The following is an 18,085-nucleotide window of genomic DNA, read 5'->3' as shown; positions in this document are numbered from 1 at the left end:
GAAGCGAGCCCTGGGCTTGCTCTGATTCAGGTTCAACATTTTCCACAGGAAGATCTAGGTGGTGCTATAAGCCTCAGAAGACACCATATCAGGACACCTGTATGGTTTTATCTATTTTCCCTTTTTCTTTTGTTAAAAGATTTTACTTATTTATCTTTAGAGTGAGGGGAAGGGAGGGAGAGAAACATTGATGGGTTGCCTCTCACTTGCACCCCAACTGGAGACCTCGCCCGCAACCCAGGCCTGTGCCCTGACCTGGAATCAAACCAGTGCCCTTACAGTTTGCCAGGCAACGCTTGACCCACTGAGCCACACCAGTGAGGGCTATTAATTTTTCTACTCTTTATTAAAATATGATTCACATGCCACACAAGTTAGCATTTAGAGGGGCTAGTTCTACGTTGCTTAGCAGTCATAGGGCTGTAAACAGGCCACCTGGATCTAGCTCACTGTCATCCGGCCACGTCTGATCGCCTGGTTACAGCGCAGACTGCCAGAGCAGAGCCGCAGTAACTGCACTAACATTGACTGAGCCCCGGGAGCCGCAGCCTGCACTGGGCACCAGACGCATCGGAAAGGCGGCAGGACAGGCGTTCTAAGCAGTTCTGTGTGAGCGGAGAGCACAGCCCCAGTGGGGCGAGGGAGCAGGAGTCAGACCCCTTGGGAAAGTGGGCGTTGGGGAAGCGGGGCTCCCACAGGGCAGACTTCATTAGTGAGGTCTCAGGAAGGCCAGCGGGGGGCCGCACACCTTTGGTCTCCCTTCCCCACGCCTGTCTGTCCTCTGCCCCACTGCGCAACCCTCCCGGCCTCGTGCACTGTGGCCCTGGGTTTCTTCCGAACAGCTTGGCAGACAAGCTCCGGAAATCCGAAGCCCAGGTGAGAGGGGAGGGGAGGAAGCTGGTGTTTGCTCAGCTTGGACCCCACGCCAGGCCCCCCCCAGCCCGGGCTTCACTTGGGTTATTTTGTTTAATCCTCACAGCCGCCTGGGAGGTGGGTGTTTGATAGTATGGCAAACAAGTCTGCAGAGATTAAGTCATTTACCCGACATTGTACAGCAGGGGTTCTGTGAGCTCCGAGAATTAAGTCTAAATATCCGTTCTCAGGAAGGTGGCAAAGTTCTTCCTGCTCACCACCCCTGTTCTTGGGCGTCCTGGCCGTCTTTGGTCCCTGGAACCCTCCTTCCTTTCTCCTGCCCTCATGGCCCCTTTTGGCCTCTCTTCCTCCTGGACTCGGCCTGAATCAAGGCTGGCCACGTGGACCGTCCGGGACACCGAGCCCGGCGAGCTGTCCCCCACTACCCACCATGTCTGGACGGTGGGCAGGCCCGGTGCACTCAGCAGAGGTGGGGCCTGCACCGCACACAGTTCTGGGAAAAGCCGGTGCTGTGGCGTCTGGGGGAGCCAGCTTCCTGGGTGCGGCACAGCCCCTGGGTGCGGCACACAGCGTTAAGCCCCTGAAGGTCCCAGCTAGGTTTCCGCCTCCTTCCCATCCTCCTCCCTCTCTCCCGTCCGTCCGTCCGTCCCTTCTTGTTTTTTAGTGTGGAACCAGCAAACGAGATGTGGGCAGGACACGCGTGAGACCGAGGCCACAGTCGGTGCGACTGGCCAGCGGTGCGTCCTTGTCCCCCACCGGGTGGGCGGGCCTGCAGTCCACTCTTCTCAGCTGTGTGTGCAGCGCTAGCCCTTCCAGGCCCTGGGACCCAGGAGCACAGACCCGCTGCTTTCAGGCTGAGTGATACCCGGACCCAGAGCCCTCTTTTGTGCAGGCCTCCGGTTCACTGGTCCGTTGGGCAGGGCTGCGGCGGCCATCCCGTTTGTTGGCCAAGCTGGCGGGGCTGGCCCTTGTTTCTCTCCCCTGCCCTTACCAGGCATGGCTCCTCGCCTGCCTGGTGTTTGCCCAATGGTTTCCTTGGAGAGCCCGTAGCAAGACTGTGTCGGCTTCCCCGCAGTTGAGTGTTCCTAGTCAACCCTGATGACTAGTGACAATGAGCATCTTTTCATATGTCCATTGGCCTCTTTGGAGCTGTCTATTCAGGGCCTTTGCCTGTTTTTAAGTTGGATTGTTTTTTAGGTGTTTGAGTTATAGATCATGATAAATTTTGGATAGTAAACCCTCATCAGATGTATATATCACTGGCAAATATTTAGTGGGCCGTTTTTTCCTTTTTAAAAAAAAATTTTTTTTATTTACTTTTACAGAGGGGAAAGGAGGGAGAGAAACATCCATGTGGTTGCCTCCCTACTGGGCCCTGGCCCACAACCCAGGCTCATGCCCGGACTGGGAATCAAACCTGCGACCTTCCATTCACAGGCCGCTGCTCAGTTCACTGAGCCATACCAGCTAGGGCATCATTTTGTTTTTGATTTCCCTTGTCGTGCAAAAACTTTTTAGTTTGATGTAGTCTCATTTGTTTTTTCTTGTTTCCATTACCTGAGGCAATATGTCAGAAAAAAATACTGCGATAAGAAATACCCACGGTTTTACTATCTTTTCGTCTAGGACTGGAAGTCCTCAGTCCCTGCTGCGTTCACTCCTGTGCGCAGTGGAAGGTGGTCCAGTTTCACTCCGTGCGTCCCTCCGACCTTCACAGCGCCACCTACTGAGCAAACTTTTACTCTATTGTATGTTCTTGTCTCCTCTGTCAAATATTAACTGACCACAATGGTGTGGGTTTGCTTCCGGGTTCCCTATCCTGTTCCACTGATCTGTATGTCTGTTTTGATGCCAATACCGTACTGTTTTAATTGCTATAGCCTTGGAGTACAGTTTTAAATCTTTAAAAAATAAAATCAACATGAAGTACCCCACTGGGACCTGGGCTCCACACGAGCCTCTTCCACAGCAGCAGCAGCGGCAGCACGGGCGCCTCTCCGTTCCTCCTTCCAGACCCCAGACCTCCCCGTGGCGCGGCGGTCTGAAGTTCGCCTTTGGCTGTGGGGAGGGGCATCTTCTCCTCGCCACGCAGCGTCCACTGAGTGACGCAGCGCCCACTGAGTGACGCAGCAGCCACTGGGTGACGCAGCGTCCACTGGGTGACGCAGCGCCCACTGAGTGACGCAGCGCCCACTGAGTGACGCAGCGCCCACTGGGTGACGCAGCGCCCACTGAGTGACGCAGCACCCACTGAGTGACCCGAGGAGGCCCCTCACTGACAGCTCAGCTCAGTGTGGCTGAAAAATGACCCCCCCAGTCGAGCTGCCAACCGGCCCAACGGCCACGACAGAGTACGTGAAAGGCCCAGAACTGAGGGTGTGGCACCTGCGGATTAGCTGACAGTCAGACCAAGGAAGCAGCACAGCACAGTGCAGGCTGGACCGGACGGAGGGAAAGGCGATGTCTCTCTTCCCACCAGTGGGAGGGCGGACTCCTCGTTGCAAGCGGGACGTAGGGCTCGCCCCACATCTTTTACAACCCGAGTCCAGGAATCATAAAGCGAAATCATAAAAGAGCTAACGCATAAATTCTACTCTATTAAGAAAACTTAGAAAGAAAAGAACACTGACCAAAAAACATAAGCAATGGTTACTACAGTTTTCACCTTAATTATTCATTAAGCTTTTTGACTGCTGTGTGGTTCAGTAATGGAATGTGTTTTATTTTACAATAAAGTTTTTAAAAAAAAACACCATAAACAAAGTTAAAGGACAAAGTAGAAAAAATATCTACACCACTGATATTACGAACGAAGGGCCAATTTTCCCCAGACATAAAAGCCGGCTCCTCAGAAACTGTGCTAAATACAAACAACCCACTAGGAAAACTAAGTGAGGACACGGCGCTCCCGACAGGACAAACAATCGGCTTTTCAACAAATTAGAAGGTTCAGCCTCCTGGATACGGCGGGTGTTTAAAAACCTGGGTTCTCTTCCTAGAGGTCATTTCAAAACCAAGGTCAGATCTTGTTTTTCACTTAAAACCTGCCAAGGACGCCCGTCTGCGCAGGCGTTTGTCCTTATTGACGTGGGGTCACGCCCCATCTGTTAGCAGTGAATCCCACCCACCCATCAGATCAGTTCTGGGATCAAGTGAAACCGAAGAACCGACCTGTCCTTCCCGCTGCAGGCTGTGTGGTGTCACCAGGAATGATCCCGCATGACAGGGCCCTGCTGCCCCAGCACGCACTGACCAGACAGCCTGGACCCCCCACGCGGAGTGTCCCAGCACGGGGACTGGCGTGGTATCACCAAAGGAGTGACTCTGAACATCTTCAAACTTTCATACATGACAAAGTTGGAAACGTGTGACCAGAGGGACTGAGGCTGGCGGGGTGGGGCAGAGACGGCGGGGACAGCCTGTGAAGGGAGGGTGGCTGAACCTGTGGCCTTCCTCTGTGACCATGGTCAGGCGGCCCCGAGCTCGAGCTGCTTGACTTTCTCCTGGAGCTCCCGGAGCCGGCTGCGACCCCAGCTGATGTGGCTCTGAAGACTGGCCATGTCTGCAGCCAGCTGCAGGCCTAGAGGAAGGGGAGAGATGGTCACCATGGTGTCTGCAGTGTGACACACAACTCCAGGGACTCTGGGCACCCCAGGGACTGGCAGGATCCAAGCCTCCCCCGCCTCTCTGCTACCCCTAAACCACCCCAGGGTCGGCCTTGCAGCGGCTGCTCCGAAATTCACTGGACCCACCCCCACCCCCCTCCAGACCTCGGCTAAAACGCCGCCTCCGCAAAACACCTCTTCGACCCCCGGGGAACTGAAACCCTCACAGATCCTCAGGCTGCCTCATGCCCTCCCTTCCTTCCTTCTGTCCTCTCCTGTCACAGCCCCTCACTGCTCCCAGGCTCACTCCTCCCACCCATTTTCTCACCCCCAACAGGACTCCATGCTCTGGACCCACCTCTTGGTGACTTCCGCTCGATGCCTCTGCTGGAATAGTGGCTGCCCAGTCCTCTGGGCCTCCACGCCCCCCAGCCCCGTGGCCAGTCCCGTCTGCAGCCTGTCTGTCCCACAGCAGAGCTGGCCACGTGTCTGACCCACTCTGTCCAGGAAACACTTTCTCCTCTGGCTCCTGGGACGCCTCCCCTCTGGGCTCTTCTCCACTCTCCTCTAGTGGTTTCTCCCCGACTCTGGTCCACCCTCCAGGCCCCTGCTGCTCTCACCCCACCTCAGCTTTACCGTCCCATCTGCACCAGCCACCTCGGACCTGAAACACCAGAATTACCCTCCCGACTCTCTCTGCCCAGCTCAGGCCTCTTCCAGACTCCAGATGCATGAGCCCAACTGCCACTCAGACCCCACGGAAGGCACTGGGGATGTAGCCACACCCAATACCTCCTGCCCGCCTGCCAGCTGCTGCTCCACAGTCCTCCCTCATCGGGTGCAGGCCACACCATCCTCCCAGGAGCCCTGGCTGGCCACCGCAGGCTCCACCTTCGCCACTCTCCTTCCCTCATCCCAAACTGACCTGTCAGCAAATCCTGGGGTTGCGGGGTTCTACTCTCAAAACACTCAGGTCCCACCACTTGCCCACTCCTCCCCCTGCATCCTGAGCCCGGCTGCTCCCTGCCACCTGCGTAATCCCTCTGCTCTGGTCTGGTCCCAGCCAGGATCTATAGGATTCCTGTTGCTCCCAGCTCTCAGATTTCCTGGACCCAAACCCCTGTGACCCCAGCTCCTGGCACTCTCTGTGGCGCCAACGCCCGGGCAGCTGGCTGGCCTCTTCTCTGCCACGCCAGACACAACCATGCCTCCGGTATTTGCCCTTGCTGGCCCGTCCGCCTGGAACACGGTTTCCCAGGCCACTACCAAGCTCCCTTCTTCCAAGAGGCCTTTGCAGGCCTCCCTGCACAAAACAGCTCCCTCCACCCACCCCATCCCACTCCATCCACCACACTCCACCTTGTTTTTATAACAATTCTCACTACTCACACAGCTGCAGGCTGTCTTTCTCTCCTGCACAGAACAGCGCTGTATGAGGGAAGCCAGTCCCTTTCATTTCCTCCTGCATCCCCAGCACCTGTCTTGAGCCCAGAGCACTGCCAACACCCAGTTGACGATTCCAGACAAATAAAGCAGCCGTGCAACCGAAATCCACAGTGGAGAAAGCTTGCAACGCCCTCTGCAGACTGACCCCAACCCCCACCTCCGTATGCAAGCACTCCCCGCAGGCAGAGGGCCCAAGGGTCCACTCACCTTCCCGGAAGCTGGCTTGGGCCTGCCGCAGGCTGTGAGGAACCAGGATCCCAAACCAGTTCAGAGGGTCTCGGGGGGCTGATGAGGGCTCTGGCTCTGGGGTCCTGGTGAGGCCCTTGCGCCTACGCAGAACTGGAGAAAGAAAAGGCAGAGGCTGGGGTCTTATTGCCTGGACCTCATCTTCCAAGCCACAATGCTGAACTCTGAGCTTCTGATCTTGGAAAATCCGATGGTTGGAAACTCTCAGCCTTTCACGTCCCATGAAATAGCTGACCACAAAGAACCGCCATTCCCACACTGGTGATTCAGACGGGAGTCTCTGTTCAGGTTCTCATGACTCTCATAAAACCAACCGCTGTTTAGACAAAGCTGCACGCCGACCTTCCCGTTTTGCTAGAACGTGCTGAAAGGCCAGAGACCCTCCACCTCCCCGTTCTTGGTCTCATGAATGAGTAGCTGAGGTTGAAAGTCTGTCCCCTTGTTCTTCTGAAATTGGCTAGGCATGAACATAAACATTTTCTTTTCAACTGTCTGGGACTTTCCCTGATTGCCAAACAACCCCAACCATAAAAAAAAAAAACTAAAAAAAAACTTCACCTATAACTCGTCTACTTCTCCATACAAAAATCTAAAGCAAAATCATTTTGGTGATTGATCTCCACTACCCGGGCGGGTACTCTCTCTACCGCAATAGCCTGAACAGAATAATCTCCGAGACTGTATTCTGGCCTTGACATCGAGAAGGGTCCCAGAAGGGAAGCGGGGGGGGGGGGCTTACCTGACTCGCGGGGTCCCACGTCCTCCGGAGCCTCGGCCGCAGCTCTCACTACGCGGAACTTCTGCAATCCGTCCGGCTCCTCACTGCAGAACGAGAAGGGAGCATGGATCTCTGACACCCCGGCCCGGACACCGCCGCCCCCAGTCCCAGCGCACAAGGCTCCTCACCTGGTGCACACGCACACCTGGGGCTCCATGTGGGATGCGTACTGCAGGGGCCCCACCGACTTGGCGCCCATGGCGTACCGAGCTTTGGACAGCGAGAGCCAGCCCTATGCATGAGAGGGGAACGCTGAGGCTCGGATTACTTGGTGTACCCCCGCCCGCCCCCCACCCCCGCGCGCCCTAGGCTCCTACTTCCTCCACCCGGTCGTTCAGCGCTGCCCGCTTCGCCTCCAGCTCCTCTAGGTCCGCGAGCAGCCGCAGTAGTAGTGAGTCTAACTCCGTCCGGACATCAGCCGCCGCCATGACTCCACTGTACTGTGGTCTGGAGCCAGCCTCCCGACGGTCGCCCAATCAGCGTCCACGGTGCTGCGGTTATTACCAATGGGCGCGCGATATTCGCCCACAAGGGGGCGTTCCCTAGTCTCCTTCCGGCCGCCCAGTCACCGCCCACCGTGCCGGGTTCCAGTCAATGGGCGTTCCCAGTTGTGGGCGCGGAAACCGCGGGGTCATGGCGTCCAGGGCCGCCGTCCTCAGCTTAGCAGTATTTTGGGACTGAGGAACCGCGTTCTGTGCACAGCACTCGAAGAGGGCTGGCTGACCAGAACGTCGGCGAGAGCTGTAGGTGCTTCGAAGTCGCTCCTGAAGCAACCGAATTTTAAAAGTAGGGCTGTTGCGGCGGTGGAAGAAGGCATAGCGACCATTTTAAGCGAAAAGCGCTTTTATATTGAGTTCTAGAAGGAGGCGGTAGGCGACCCTACGGTCAACCGTTGTGCAGTTTTTATAGTTGCGTTATTTTGAGCCGCCAATTACAATTTTATTGGTACATCATTTAAAATTGTGTTTCCCGCAGAACGGCGACAAATGGTGAAGCCAAGAGCGGACTTTATTACTGATGGCAGCCCTCACAACACCCTGACATTTCCTTCGCCTATTGGTTGCTCTTTGAGCAGGCGCTTTGGGACTGGCCAATCGTGTCGCGACTTTCATCCACTGTCCGCCATCTTACCTTTGGTCTTGCTCAACCACAGCAGCGTTTAGTGAAGCCTCTACTCGCCTTCTTGGTTGAGGGCGGAAGCGAGGGCTGCGGTGCGCGGGCCTAGGCAACGCAGTTCTGTACCCACGTGGTAGCGGCGCTCAGTATGGTAGCGATGTTTGAGCTCCAGTTTGGGAGGTTGGGGGCTTGCGGAGATCTGGGGGTGGGGTCCATGGGTTCGGGGTTGGTGGTCCCCGGGAATTGGGCGCGCGTGGTGAGGGGGGCTGACCGGCCTCACTGTTCCGCAGCTACGCCGTGAGGCCCGCCTGCGCCGCGAGTACCTGTACCGCAAAGCCCGCGAGGAGGCGCAGCGCGCGGCCCAGGAGAAGAAGGAGAAGGTGCGGCGTGCTCTCGAAGGTACAGTCCCCCCGCTGCCCAGACTGTAGAAAGACTGGGTTGGCGTTTTAAAACCCAGCGGAAGTAAAGACCCAGTGGTATAGAATGCGTTTACTTAGCATTTCTCTGGTAGTGCGGTTGGGCATCTTTTCAGATACTCTGCCCATTTTTCTTGCCTGTTGCGTTTTCCTGTTGGCTTGCAAGTGCCCCTTCGTAGGATGGTGTAAGTTACTTGTCATTTGTGTTGCAGTATCCAGGTTTTACAGCTTGCCGATCAGTTTCGTTTACAATGTGCCTAGCTCTGATTTACAGTTTTCACCGTGGTCCTATAGACATTCTCCAACCCCGTGTGGTTTTTTTCTCTTTGCTCTCTTCTGTAGGTCGAGGTAATAAGCATATCTTACTGTCCTTCGGCGGTAATCTGAGTCCCTTGCATTTCTGAAGTGTTAATCTATGTAGAACCTAATTTTATTGGCGTTGTAAGAGAGGACTCTAACTTCACAATGTTTTTCTCACTTTCCATTTGCCATACACGTGAAGAGTCTGTCACACACGCCTGATCGGAAGTGACATAATTTTGGGTCCTGTTGTGTTCTTGTGTCTCTGAAGCTTTGCTTTTTATCTGAGGGTGGGTGAACTGAGTATCCCCAGTTATTTTAACCTCTCTGACGTCCCTAAGTGTTTTATACAGAAAGTGTTGGTGGTTGTGTGTGTTTATGCTCAGCTTAATGGGGACAGCTATGACCTCTCTGCCCATCTTAAATGAAAGTGGTCAGGCCATGGCAGGATGGCTTAGTTGGTTGAAGCATCGTCCCCTGAGCATCAAAAGGTTGCACACTTTATCTCGTCAGGACACAGATGGGCAGCAGCTGATTGATGTGTCTGTCTGTCTTTCTCAAAAAGCAATGAATGTTTTCTCAGTGAGAATTAAAAAAAGAAGGAAAAAGAAAATGATCAGCATACTGGGGTGGGCAAAAGTATGTTTACAGCTCCTATGTAAACGCAGGTGATTATTACAGAAAGACACGCAGGTGATTATTACAGAAAGATAATGCCAAAGAACAACACAGTGCCACTGTACACCTCCTTCTTGCAGTTGAAATTCAGGAATATTTTCCACAACTTAGGTAACCACAGTATTGAATGTTGTTTAAAAATAACCTGTTTCCTTGTTTTTCTTTGTGCTCATACAGTACTTATTTTATCATGAAGTCAAATTGGTCAGTTTCCAGTTTTAAAGGTATATTAGGTTGTACGCATTCTTTGGCAGCTTTATGTTTTTTGTTCAGCATCGTTTCCAAAATCTGTTGAGTATAGTGGAGGTTTCTGACAGGTGTGGATCTTGCACATGCACGAGGGCACCCTTAGAAGCGCTGGGTGCAGGGACTGTGCTCTGCTCTGTGCTCCCAGCGTGGTCCCGGGTGCACCCCCCCGCCTGGGTGCACGGCCCTGCCCTCTGCCAGGTCACCTTGCAGTCCACAGGGGGAGCCTCTTACCCAGAGCATCACCACTGGCTGTTTTGTCCTCAGGGATTTGGGATTTCTGGTCCACTTTTTTATGGAAAGGGTAGTCTTAAGCCTTCAAGCCATGAAACTTGGAAACCGTAGAAAATTAAGTCTCCTGTAACCATTGTTAACAGATTAGCATGTAAGCAGAAATTGTCCCGTACCTCCCACTCCGTAATAATTATGGGTCATCTGCCTGCTCTGAAGGGAGGAAGAAAGGTGTTTTTCCCATGTGGGTGCTGACTGAGGGCCCCCGCACACATCTCAGTCTCCCTGTCTCTCCCCGCAGAGAACCGCCTGATCCCCACCGAGTTGCGTAGGGAGGCCCTGGCCTTACAGGGCTCCCTGGAGTTTGACGACGCTGGCGGTGAAGGTAACCTTCCTAGACGCTTGGGGCCACCCCTCTCCCTGCATGCTGGCCCCCCCAGCCTTCCCCAGACACCCTAGGAAAGGCTCTGCCGCTCCTGCCCCCGGAACTGTCCCCCGGCAGTCCTTGTGGTTCTGCACCAATGGCACCTCAGGAGACTGTCCTGAGTGCTCCCGGGTCCACGGAGATGTGACCCGACATGTGACCCATGTGCAATGGCCCAGCTTGCTCTTTACTTTGCTAATTATTCCCTCACTGGAATGTGACTGCCGCTGGGACAGGACAGTGTCCGTCGTGGTCACTGGTGGTCTCCTAGCTCTCCGCACCTCGTTGGCACCCAAGTGTTTGAGGAATCACAAACTCTGTAAATGTTTGTCATGAGAGATAGGAGTCTGTTGCCTTTGGCCTTAGTATTGTCGGGATTTAATGCTGACACAATGGCCACTAGCTCTGTGTGACTGGTACAGCTCAAGTGACCGAAATCCTATCAAAGAGCTAAATTCATTTGCCCTTGTGCTTGTGGCCTCTGTGGCTTGGGCCACCCTGTAGCCGTGTGGGTGCGGGGCGCTCCGTCACTGAGATGTCAGGTGGTGCTGCTCTGGACGGGACTGAGCCCAAGGTAGTGCTTCACTTCCCAGGGTAACGTCATGTTCTTGTTCCTCATGCTGCTGGCAGGTGTAACCAGCCACGTGGATGATGAATATCGATGGGCAGGGGTTGAGGATCCTAAGGTCATGATCACTACTTCCCGAGACCCCAGTTCCCGCCTCAAGATGTTTGCAAAGGTACCAGTAGCAGGGATTGTAAGGTGCTCGGGTAGCAGCGGCCCGAGTCCTGACCAGCGTGGTGCCTCTGCAGGAGCTGAAGCTGGTGTTTCCTGGCGCCCAGCGCATGAACCGTGGCCGACATGAGGTGGGGGCGCTGGTGCGAGCCTGCAAAGCTAACGGGGTTACTGACCTGCTGGTCGTCCATGAGCACCGAGGCACCCCTGGTGAGGCTGGGGGGTGGGAGCGGCCCTCGCAGGGGGGGCCGTCTCAGAGCGGACGCGGTGTCTGACGGCCTGGCCCCCCAGTGGGGCTCATTGTCAGCCACCTGCCCTTCGGCCCCACTGCGTACTTCACGCTGTGTAATGTGGTTATGCGGCACGACGTCCCCAACCTGGGCACCGTGTCGGAAGCCAAACCCCACCTCATCATGCACGGTCTCTCCTCCCGCCTGGGCAAGCGGGTGAGTCTGGGGCGTTGGGACTTGGGCTGGGGCCAGGGGGTGCCAGGCAAGGCATTCCCTGTTTTCCTTCCCTCTGCCAAGGTCTCCGACATACTGCGTTACCTGTTCCCTGTGCCCAAAGATGACAGCCACCGGGTTATCACCTTTGCCAACCAGGACGACTACATCTCCTTCCGGTGTGTTTGTGGGCTGGGCCCTGGGATTGTATCCTGACCTTCCTGTCTCTGTACTGTCTGTGGTTGACCCACGGCTGCCCGCCCCTCCCCAGGCACCATGTGTATAGGAAGACCAGCCACCGAGACGTGGAGCTGACTGAGGTTGGGCCTCGCTTTGAGCTGAAGTGTGAGTTTCCGGCTTTGTCCTAGTTCGGGGGGAGGGATGGGGCACACTGGCTGTGTGGGTGACAGTGTCCCCATTCTGCGGTCCCTCCCCAGTGTACATGATCCGCCTTGGCACTCTGGAGCAGGAGGCCACCGCAGACGTGGAGTGGCGGTGGCACCCGTACACCAACACCGCACGGAAGAGGGTCTTCCTGAGCACAGAGTGAGGCCCCAGCGAGCCCTATCAGCTGTGGGGCGTGAGCGTGGGCCAGTGGGTAAGGCAGGTCCAAATAAAGTCTGCCACACTGCCACGTGTGCCTCCGAGTGGTTCGGACCAGGCTGCTGTCAGGGGGCCTGTGAGGGAGGTTGCGCGTGGGGACCTGACAGCTCGGGACACTCAGGCCTGGTGTTGCCACTGCCTAGGACAGCATAGGCCCGCTGTGCTGGCTTGCTGCAGAGCTGTTACGGGGGGCTGGCACTGTCCCTGGGGAGCCCGGGCCCTGTGAGAGAGCTCATCGTCTGGGGGTGCTGGTGGTCCCTCTGTGTGCCGGCTCACAGGCACACCTCCACTCACCACGGACACAGGGACGCTTTAGCAACGCCCCACACTCTCCTTAGTTTTGCTCTTCCTGGGCCCACTTGCCTAGCACATTGTACCCAGGGCCCTGGTTTCACACTGGGGCGCGGGGGGGGGGGGGGGGGGGGGGGGTTGTCGGGACCCTGCATGATGCACACGAGCTGCTGGGGGAGTGCGTGATGGCAGATGGGACAGGGCTCTTACCTGGGGTATGGGGAGGGAGAGGCCGCTGCAGAAGCCCCAACTGGTACACGAGGCAGCACCGGGGCATTCAAGGGGAGCAAGGGGTAGGACCTGGCCGGGTGCCCCTGAGTTCAGGGCTTTCCGGGACTCTGCCCCTTCCCGCAGCCTCAGTTCTCCGGTGAAGAACGTGCCATTAAAACTTTTGCAAGTTAGGGAGATTCCAGAACGCCTACAGAAGCAACTGGTGGATCTTTCTCCTGCCCTTTCACCCTCTAAAAAGTGCAATCTTTCAATAAAACGAAAAGAAGGAAGGTGCAAACCACTTTTATTGTCTTGTGGCCTCCACTATGTTAAAAAAAAAAAAAAAAAAAAGCAAAGCACGAGTATCATTCTTTCCAGGTGCCTCGGAGAACCCCACACAGAAAGGCTCCCGCGGGAGCTTCCTGCGTTTCACGGGCCCAGGCCTTCCGGCTGCCTCCACCCCTCGGGGTGGGTGGCATTTCCCGGGACAGTCTGGAGACAAAAACGGGCGGTGGTAGCTCTGTTGGCTACACCAGATCCCATTTTGGGGGCCGCAGGAGAAGTCACCAGTGGGTTGCATAACTAGCAGGAAAACAATGGACACCTTTCCTCGTCTTCTGGGAAAACGAAGCAAAAACCTCAACTCCGTCTTCAACGCCCACAAGGCACTGCCTGAAGGAAAGACCATATGAGGTCAAAAACCAGCGGCCACTCTTCCCCCACCCCAAAAAAAACAGGCTTCTCTCGCACTCGGCCCACCCACGCGAAAAAGTGGCCAAGCAGAGCCAAAAACAAGCCGACCCCACGGACACTAACTTACAAGTCCCAGCACCTGCGGTCTATCTTTGAAAACCAGAGAGAGCCAGGGGAGAGCGCGAACGCAGTCCCCCACTACCACAAATTATGCAGTCGAGTTTCCCACATTTGGGGAAATCGCAGGGGTCAGCACATCCGGAGTGCAATGGATAAGCCTCGCCCTGGGAAAACCACCTTCATGATCATGGTGTCTCCCCTGCCAGGTAAGTATGAGTTGTGCTGCCCGCCTCCGCCGCACCCTCACGCTCGCCTCACTTTACACACACGGCCACCGGCCGCGCGCCGCCGCCGCGCCTCCCTACCCGAGCGCCCCGACCTCTACCTTCGCCCACCGCAAAAACAGCCTCGGGGCGTCTGGATCCGGGACGCAGGGGGAGCGGGCGCAGTAGGACCGACAGCCTCTGCGCGCCTCTTCATCTGCATACGCCGCGCGCCGTCGTCACGTCCCCGGCGCCCAGTCTTCCGGTCTGAACCCAGCGGCCAGGCGCAGGTGGCGCCCGGCACACAGCGGTCCTGGCCCCAGACAGGTTGTAGGTCAGGGCTCGGGCGTGGCCTCGCCTTCCTTCCAGCAAAAGGGAAGTCCCTTCCGTTTTTGTCGGCCGTCTTAGGGCCTGAAGGGCAGGGTTGAGGCCCGAGAGCGCACCGGGAAGTAAGGGGCTAGGCCCTCACCAGCCCCAAACGGGAAGAAACGGCTATGCTGGGGTCAGAGGCACGTGTGCCGGTCACCAAAACCCACTGCTCCCCTCGCCCCATCCTCCTGAAGACCCCAAGCCCGGTTCCCGAGGATCCCAAACCTCCACCTCCCTCGGGGGCCAAAGCCAGTGATGGGCTAAGGTTCTGACTTCGGTCCCGGTCGGCAGGTCTCCGCTGGTGGGGACGTTAGATGCGGGGGGGGGGGGGGGGGCTCCCTGTAGCTGCACAGCAATAGACTCTTCCCGGAGCCTCTGGTCAGACTGCGGTGTCCCAGCCTCCTCGGAACCCGCGGGACCCCAGCTCCGGGGCTGCTGGTCCTCACAATGGGACAGCAGGGGGCGCTGAGACTGCAGGGGGGGGGTGGAAACTGGGGGACACGCAGCTTCCAGGCGGAAACAGGACCGAAAAGTGACTGTGGCTGTAATAGCCATTACTAGTGGAAACATACAGACAGCCGTTAGGCATCTGCAGTTCCTGGAACGGTAGGGTTCAAAGTCCTAGCCAAATAAGGTAACTAACCAGGGCCCGCCAGAAGATGCCCGCCAGCATCATCACCCACCAATCAGGGACCTTCCCCGTTTTCAACTTAGCAAATAGCTAACCGCTACATCTGTTTTTGTAAGCCCGCGCTTGCTTGCTCTGCCCTATAAAAGCCCCGTAGTCTGTAAGCCAGGCGGGACTTCCATCTGGTAGCTCTGAGTAGCTATGTGGCTCTGGTCACATCTGGGAAGTTCACCCCTGCGCAGGTAAAGTTTGGCCAAAGATTTTTTCATTTGACCCCTTGGCAAAAAAAAAAAAATTAAATTCTTCCAAACTAATTTTTGGCTCCGAGAGTGTGTATACACCCGCCGGTTGTCTACAACATTTGGGGGCTCGTCCATTTGGGGGCTCGTCCGGGATCTTACCCGCCCTCGGAGAACCGACGTACGCAGGGCCCGGTAAGTACCTGAGTATCTGTAGGGGATCCCCGTTCAGGTTACGGCAGAAGATCACTTTCGATTTCCGTGCTCTAACCAGAAGCGCCTGCGAAGCGCCTGTGCCCCCCGAATGAGTGAAAGAGCTGAAGTTGTGCGTCACGGCTTGTTTGTGCGTGAGTGGACTGAGTGGAGGGGAGCCCGTTGTGTGTTTGTGTGTGGACTCTTAATCGTCTTAGTCCTATTAGGTCTTGAGGCTCTCGACGTCTTGCGCCGGGAATCAGAAATGGGACAAGGAGGCTCAACACCAAGTACTGCCCTAGAATGCCTTCTGAATAATTTTTCTGATTTTCAGAAGCGGGCCCGGGGTTACGGCGGGCCCTGAAACTCTCCGGACCTTCAGTGAGTTAGAATGGCCAACCTTCAACGTAGGATGGCCCTCTGAAGGGACCTTTGACCTTCCACTCCTCTCTGCCGTTCAAGGGGTAGTTTATAGAGTTCCCCACCCAGACCAGATGATTTATATAGATGTATAGGTAGATAGAGCTACCAATCGGCCAGGGTACATACGCCGTTGCCAGTCAGGGAAAAATAGGATGCGGCGGAGTGTCTGTGTAGCAGCTAGGCCAAGACAAGGAGGGGGAAGAAAACCTCCTCCATCGGAAAGGGAGGAGGGGAAGCCCCGCTTATACCGTGCTGCCAGAACAGCCAGAGGATCCTCTACTTGCCCCAGCTGCCCCGCCGCCATACAATCCTGCCCCGCAACCAGACTCCACCACTGGGGAAGGATTAATGAGTCCCCCGCACACCAGGGGGGGGAACCCTGTATGGGTTGCCTCCCGAGCCGGGAGGTGCCACCGGGTTCTGATGCCCCGGCCCTGACTCCCCCTCGTCTAGTCTATGTCCCTTTTTCCACCAGCGATTTATATAATTGGAAACTTCAGAATCCTCCGTTCTCTGATAAGCCCCAGGGCCTAATCTCCCTCCTAGAGACCGCTTTTAGGACCCACCAGCCTACGTGGGATGATTACCAGCAGGTACTCCAGACTCTTCACCTCTGAAGAGAGAGAGAGAATCCTCCGAGAGGCAGAAAAAGCTGTGAGGGAGGAAGAGGAAGGACTGGGAGGAAACCGGAGGGGGGTTGGGGATATACTCCCCAACCAGCCTCCGAACTGGGACGCAAATTCAAGTGCGGGGAGGGAAGCTCTACTCCAGTATCGCCGAGCTCTCCTGAGGGGAGTGCGAGCGGCAGCCAGAAAGCCAACCAATTTCAGTAAGGTAAGTGAGGTCACCCAAGGGAGAGAGGAATCCCCAGCAGCATATTTAGAGAGGCTTCTAGAGGCTTACCGGGTGTATACCCCCCTAGACCCCCAAGCGCCAGAAAATCGCAGGCTTGTCAATATTGCCTTTGTCACACAGGCGACGTCAGATATTAGGAAGAAACTACAGAAGATTGAAGGTTTTGAAGGAGAAAACCTAAGCAGACTGTTAGAAATTGCTCAGAAAGTTTACGTGAACAGAGGTGACCCAGAGATAGGTAGAGCAAAAGAAGTAGCCAAGATCCTCATAGCAGCTCAGAAACCTGGCCGGAGGGAGAAAGGTAGGGATGGAGCCCAGCAACGGCGAGCTCCCTTAAACAAAGATCAATGTGCCTACTGCAAGGAAATAGGACATTGGAAACGAGATTGCCCTAAACGCAGAGCCAGGCCAATCGGGTTAGAGGAAAGGACCCCCGCGGGGCTCTATACCAGTTGGCCCCCAGGAGCCCATGGTCACTCTGAACGTTGAAGGGAAGCCAATAAATTTCCTAATAGACACGGGGGCCACTTTCTCAGTCTTAAAGCAACCACAAGGAAAGGCACAAAAGACAACTACCAAGATCATAGGGGCTACGGGCAGAGAGGAATCTTACCCATGGACTACTGCCAGGGTCACAGACTTGGGGCTGGGCACCATAACCCATTCGTTCCTAGTGGTTCCGGATTGTCCCTACCCGCTGCTCGGGAGAGATTTACTGCAGAAACTTCAGGCCACTATCACTTTCAAACAGACTGAGGCCCCAGGGACCAATGTTCCAGGACCCGCCCGGGTAGAGGTAACTGTGCCACTCTCAGAAGAATACCTGCTGGCAACCCTCCAGGAAGGTAAGGAGGAGAAAGGAGTACCAGAAACCCTCCTCTCTGAGATTCCCGGGGTCTGGGCAGAGACTAATCCACCAGGCCTAGCACTCCACCAACCTCCAGTGCTAGTCCAGCTGAAAAGCACTGCCAGCCCAATTCGAGTGAGACAGTACCCAGTACCCAGCCGAGCACGGCAGGGGATCGCCCAACACCTTAAGCGACTTCTAAAAGCAGGTATTCTACGGGAGTGTCAGTCAGCCTGGAATACTCCCTTGTTACCAGTACAAAAACCCGGGACGGCAGATTACTGGTCAGTTCAAGATCTGAGGGAAGTAAATATGCGGGTAGAGACTATACATCCCACGGTGCCCAACCCATATACCCTGCTGAGTTCTTTGCCCCCGACTCATACTCACTACTCGGTACTAGATTTAAAGGACGCCTTCTTTTGCATACCGCTAGCCCGTCAAAGCCAAGAGATCTTTGCTTTCGAGTGGAATGATCCTGAAAATGGATTAGTAGGCCAGTACACCTGGACGCGCCTACCACAAGGATTTAAGAACTCACCTACCATTTCCAGTGAGGCCCTAGGTAAGGACTGGCAGGCCTTCCGCATCTCCCACCCCATGACAGTACTCCTGCAGTATGTGGACGACATCCTCATTGCGGAGAGGAGTGCGGAGAAGTGCGAGGCTGCTACTAAGGACCTACTCCGAGACCTAGAGAAGATGGGATACCGCTTGTCAGCCAAGAAGGCCCAGATTGTGACTCAAACTGTAAGTTACCTGGGGTATAGCCTGCAGAATGGGCAAAGAACCTTATCCAATCAGAGGATTCAAACAGTCCTACAAATCCCAGAACCTACCACCAAGAGATAGGTACGGGAGTTTCTCGGAGCAG

General features: G+C 55.7%; 3 protein-coding genes and 1 non-coding gene across 5 annotated transcripts; 1 reads left to right on the top strand and 3 right to left on the bottom strand.

Moving 5' to 3' along the window:
- Window positions 1-3,569: 3,569 nt before the first annotated feature.
- CCDC115 (coiled-coil domain containing 115) lies at window positions 3,570-7,406 on the bottom strand. Its single transcript, XM_037138692.2, has 5 exons — window positions 7,266-7,406; window positions 7,077-7,180; window positions 6,910-6,992; window positions 6,132-6,263; window positions 3,570-4,453 (listed from the first exon to the last, which is right to left on the bottom strand). Exons 1-5 carry the CDS (start codon window positions 7,374-7,376, stop codon window positions 4,341-4,343), a joined length of 543 nt encoding a protein of 180 aa, XP_036994587.1. The 5' UTR covers window positions 7,377-7,406; the 3' UTR covers window positions 3,570-4,340.
- Window positions 7,407-8,114: 708 nt separating this feature from the next.
- On the top strand, window positions 8,115-12,172 carry IMP4 (IMP U3 small nucleolar ribonucleoprotein 4). The gene is made up of 8 exons (XM_037138693.2): window positions 8,115-8,215; window positions 8,355-8,463; window positions 10,237-10,320; window positions 10,990-11,099; window positions 11,173-11,305; window positions 11,387-11,717; window positions 11,810-11,883; window positions 11,976-12,172. Exons 1-8 carry the CDS (start codon window positions 8,213-8,215, stop codon window positions 12,086-12,088), a joined length of 957 nt encoding a protein of 318 aa, XP_036994588.2. The 5' UTR covers window positions 8,115-8,212; the 3' UTR covers window positions 12,089-12,172.
- An 819-nt stretch (window positions 12,173-12,991) lies between these two features.
- LOC128627497 (uncharacterized) lies at window positions 12,992-15,177 on the bottom strand. Of its 2 annotated transcripts, none has more exons than XR_008391695.1 (3): window positions 15,098-15,177; window positions 13,781-13,971; window positions 12,992-13,314 (listed from the first exon to the last, which is right to left on the bottom strand). XR_008391695.1 is itself a non-coding variant. In XM_053665613.1 (3 exons), exons 1-3 carry the CDS (start codon window positions 14,595-14,597, stop codon window positions 13,206-13,208), a joined length of 645 nt encoding a protein of 214 aa, XP_053521588.1. In that variant the 5' UTR covers window positions 14,598-14,687; the 3' UTR covers window positions 12,992-13,205. The 2 variants fall into 2 exon arrangements, 1 of the variants encoding a protein (XP_053521588.1); XM_053665613.1 differs by lacking the exon at window positions 15,098-15,177 and adding an exon at window positions 14,253-14,687.
- On the bottom strand, window positions 13,506-13,669 carry LOC128627500 (U1 spliceosomal RNA). The gene has a single exon (XR_008391698.1). It is a non-coding gene; the product is annotated as a U1 spliceosomal RNA (small nuclear RNA).
- Window positions 15,178-18,085: the final 2,908 nt, after the last annotated feature.

Source organism: Artibeus jamaicensis, unplaced genomic scaffold (genome assembly GCF_021234435.1).
Source record: "Artibeus jamaicensis isolate MK-2021 breed Jamaican fruit bat unplaced genomic scaffold, CSHL_Jam_final contig_415, whole genome shotgun sequence".
In the NCBI taxonomy this organism is placed as follows: Eukaryota; Metazoa; Chordata; class Mammalia; order Chiroptera; family Phyllostomidae; genus Artibeus; species Artibeus jamaicensis.
The sequence above is the reverse complement of the archived record's forward strand: the minus strand, read 5'-3'. Positions and strand labels throughout refer to the sequence as shown.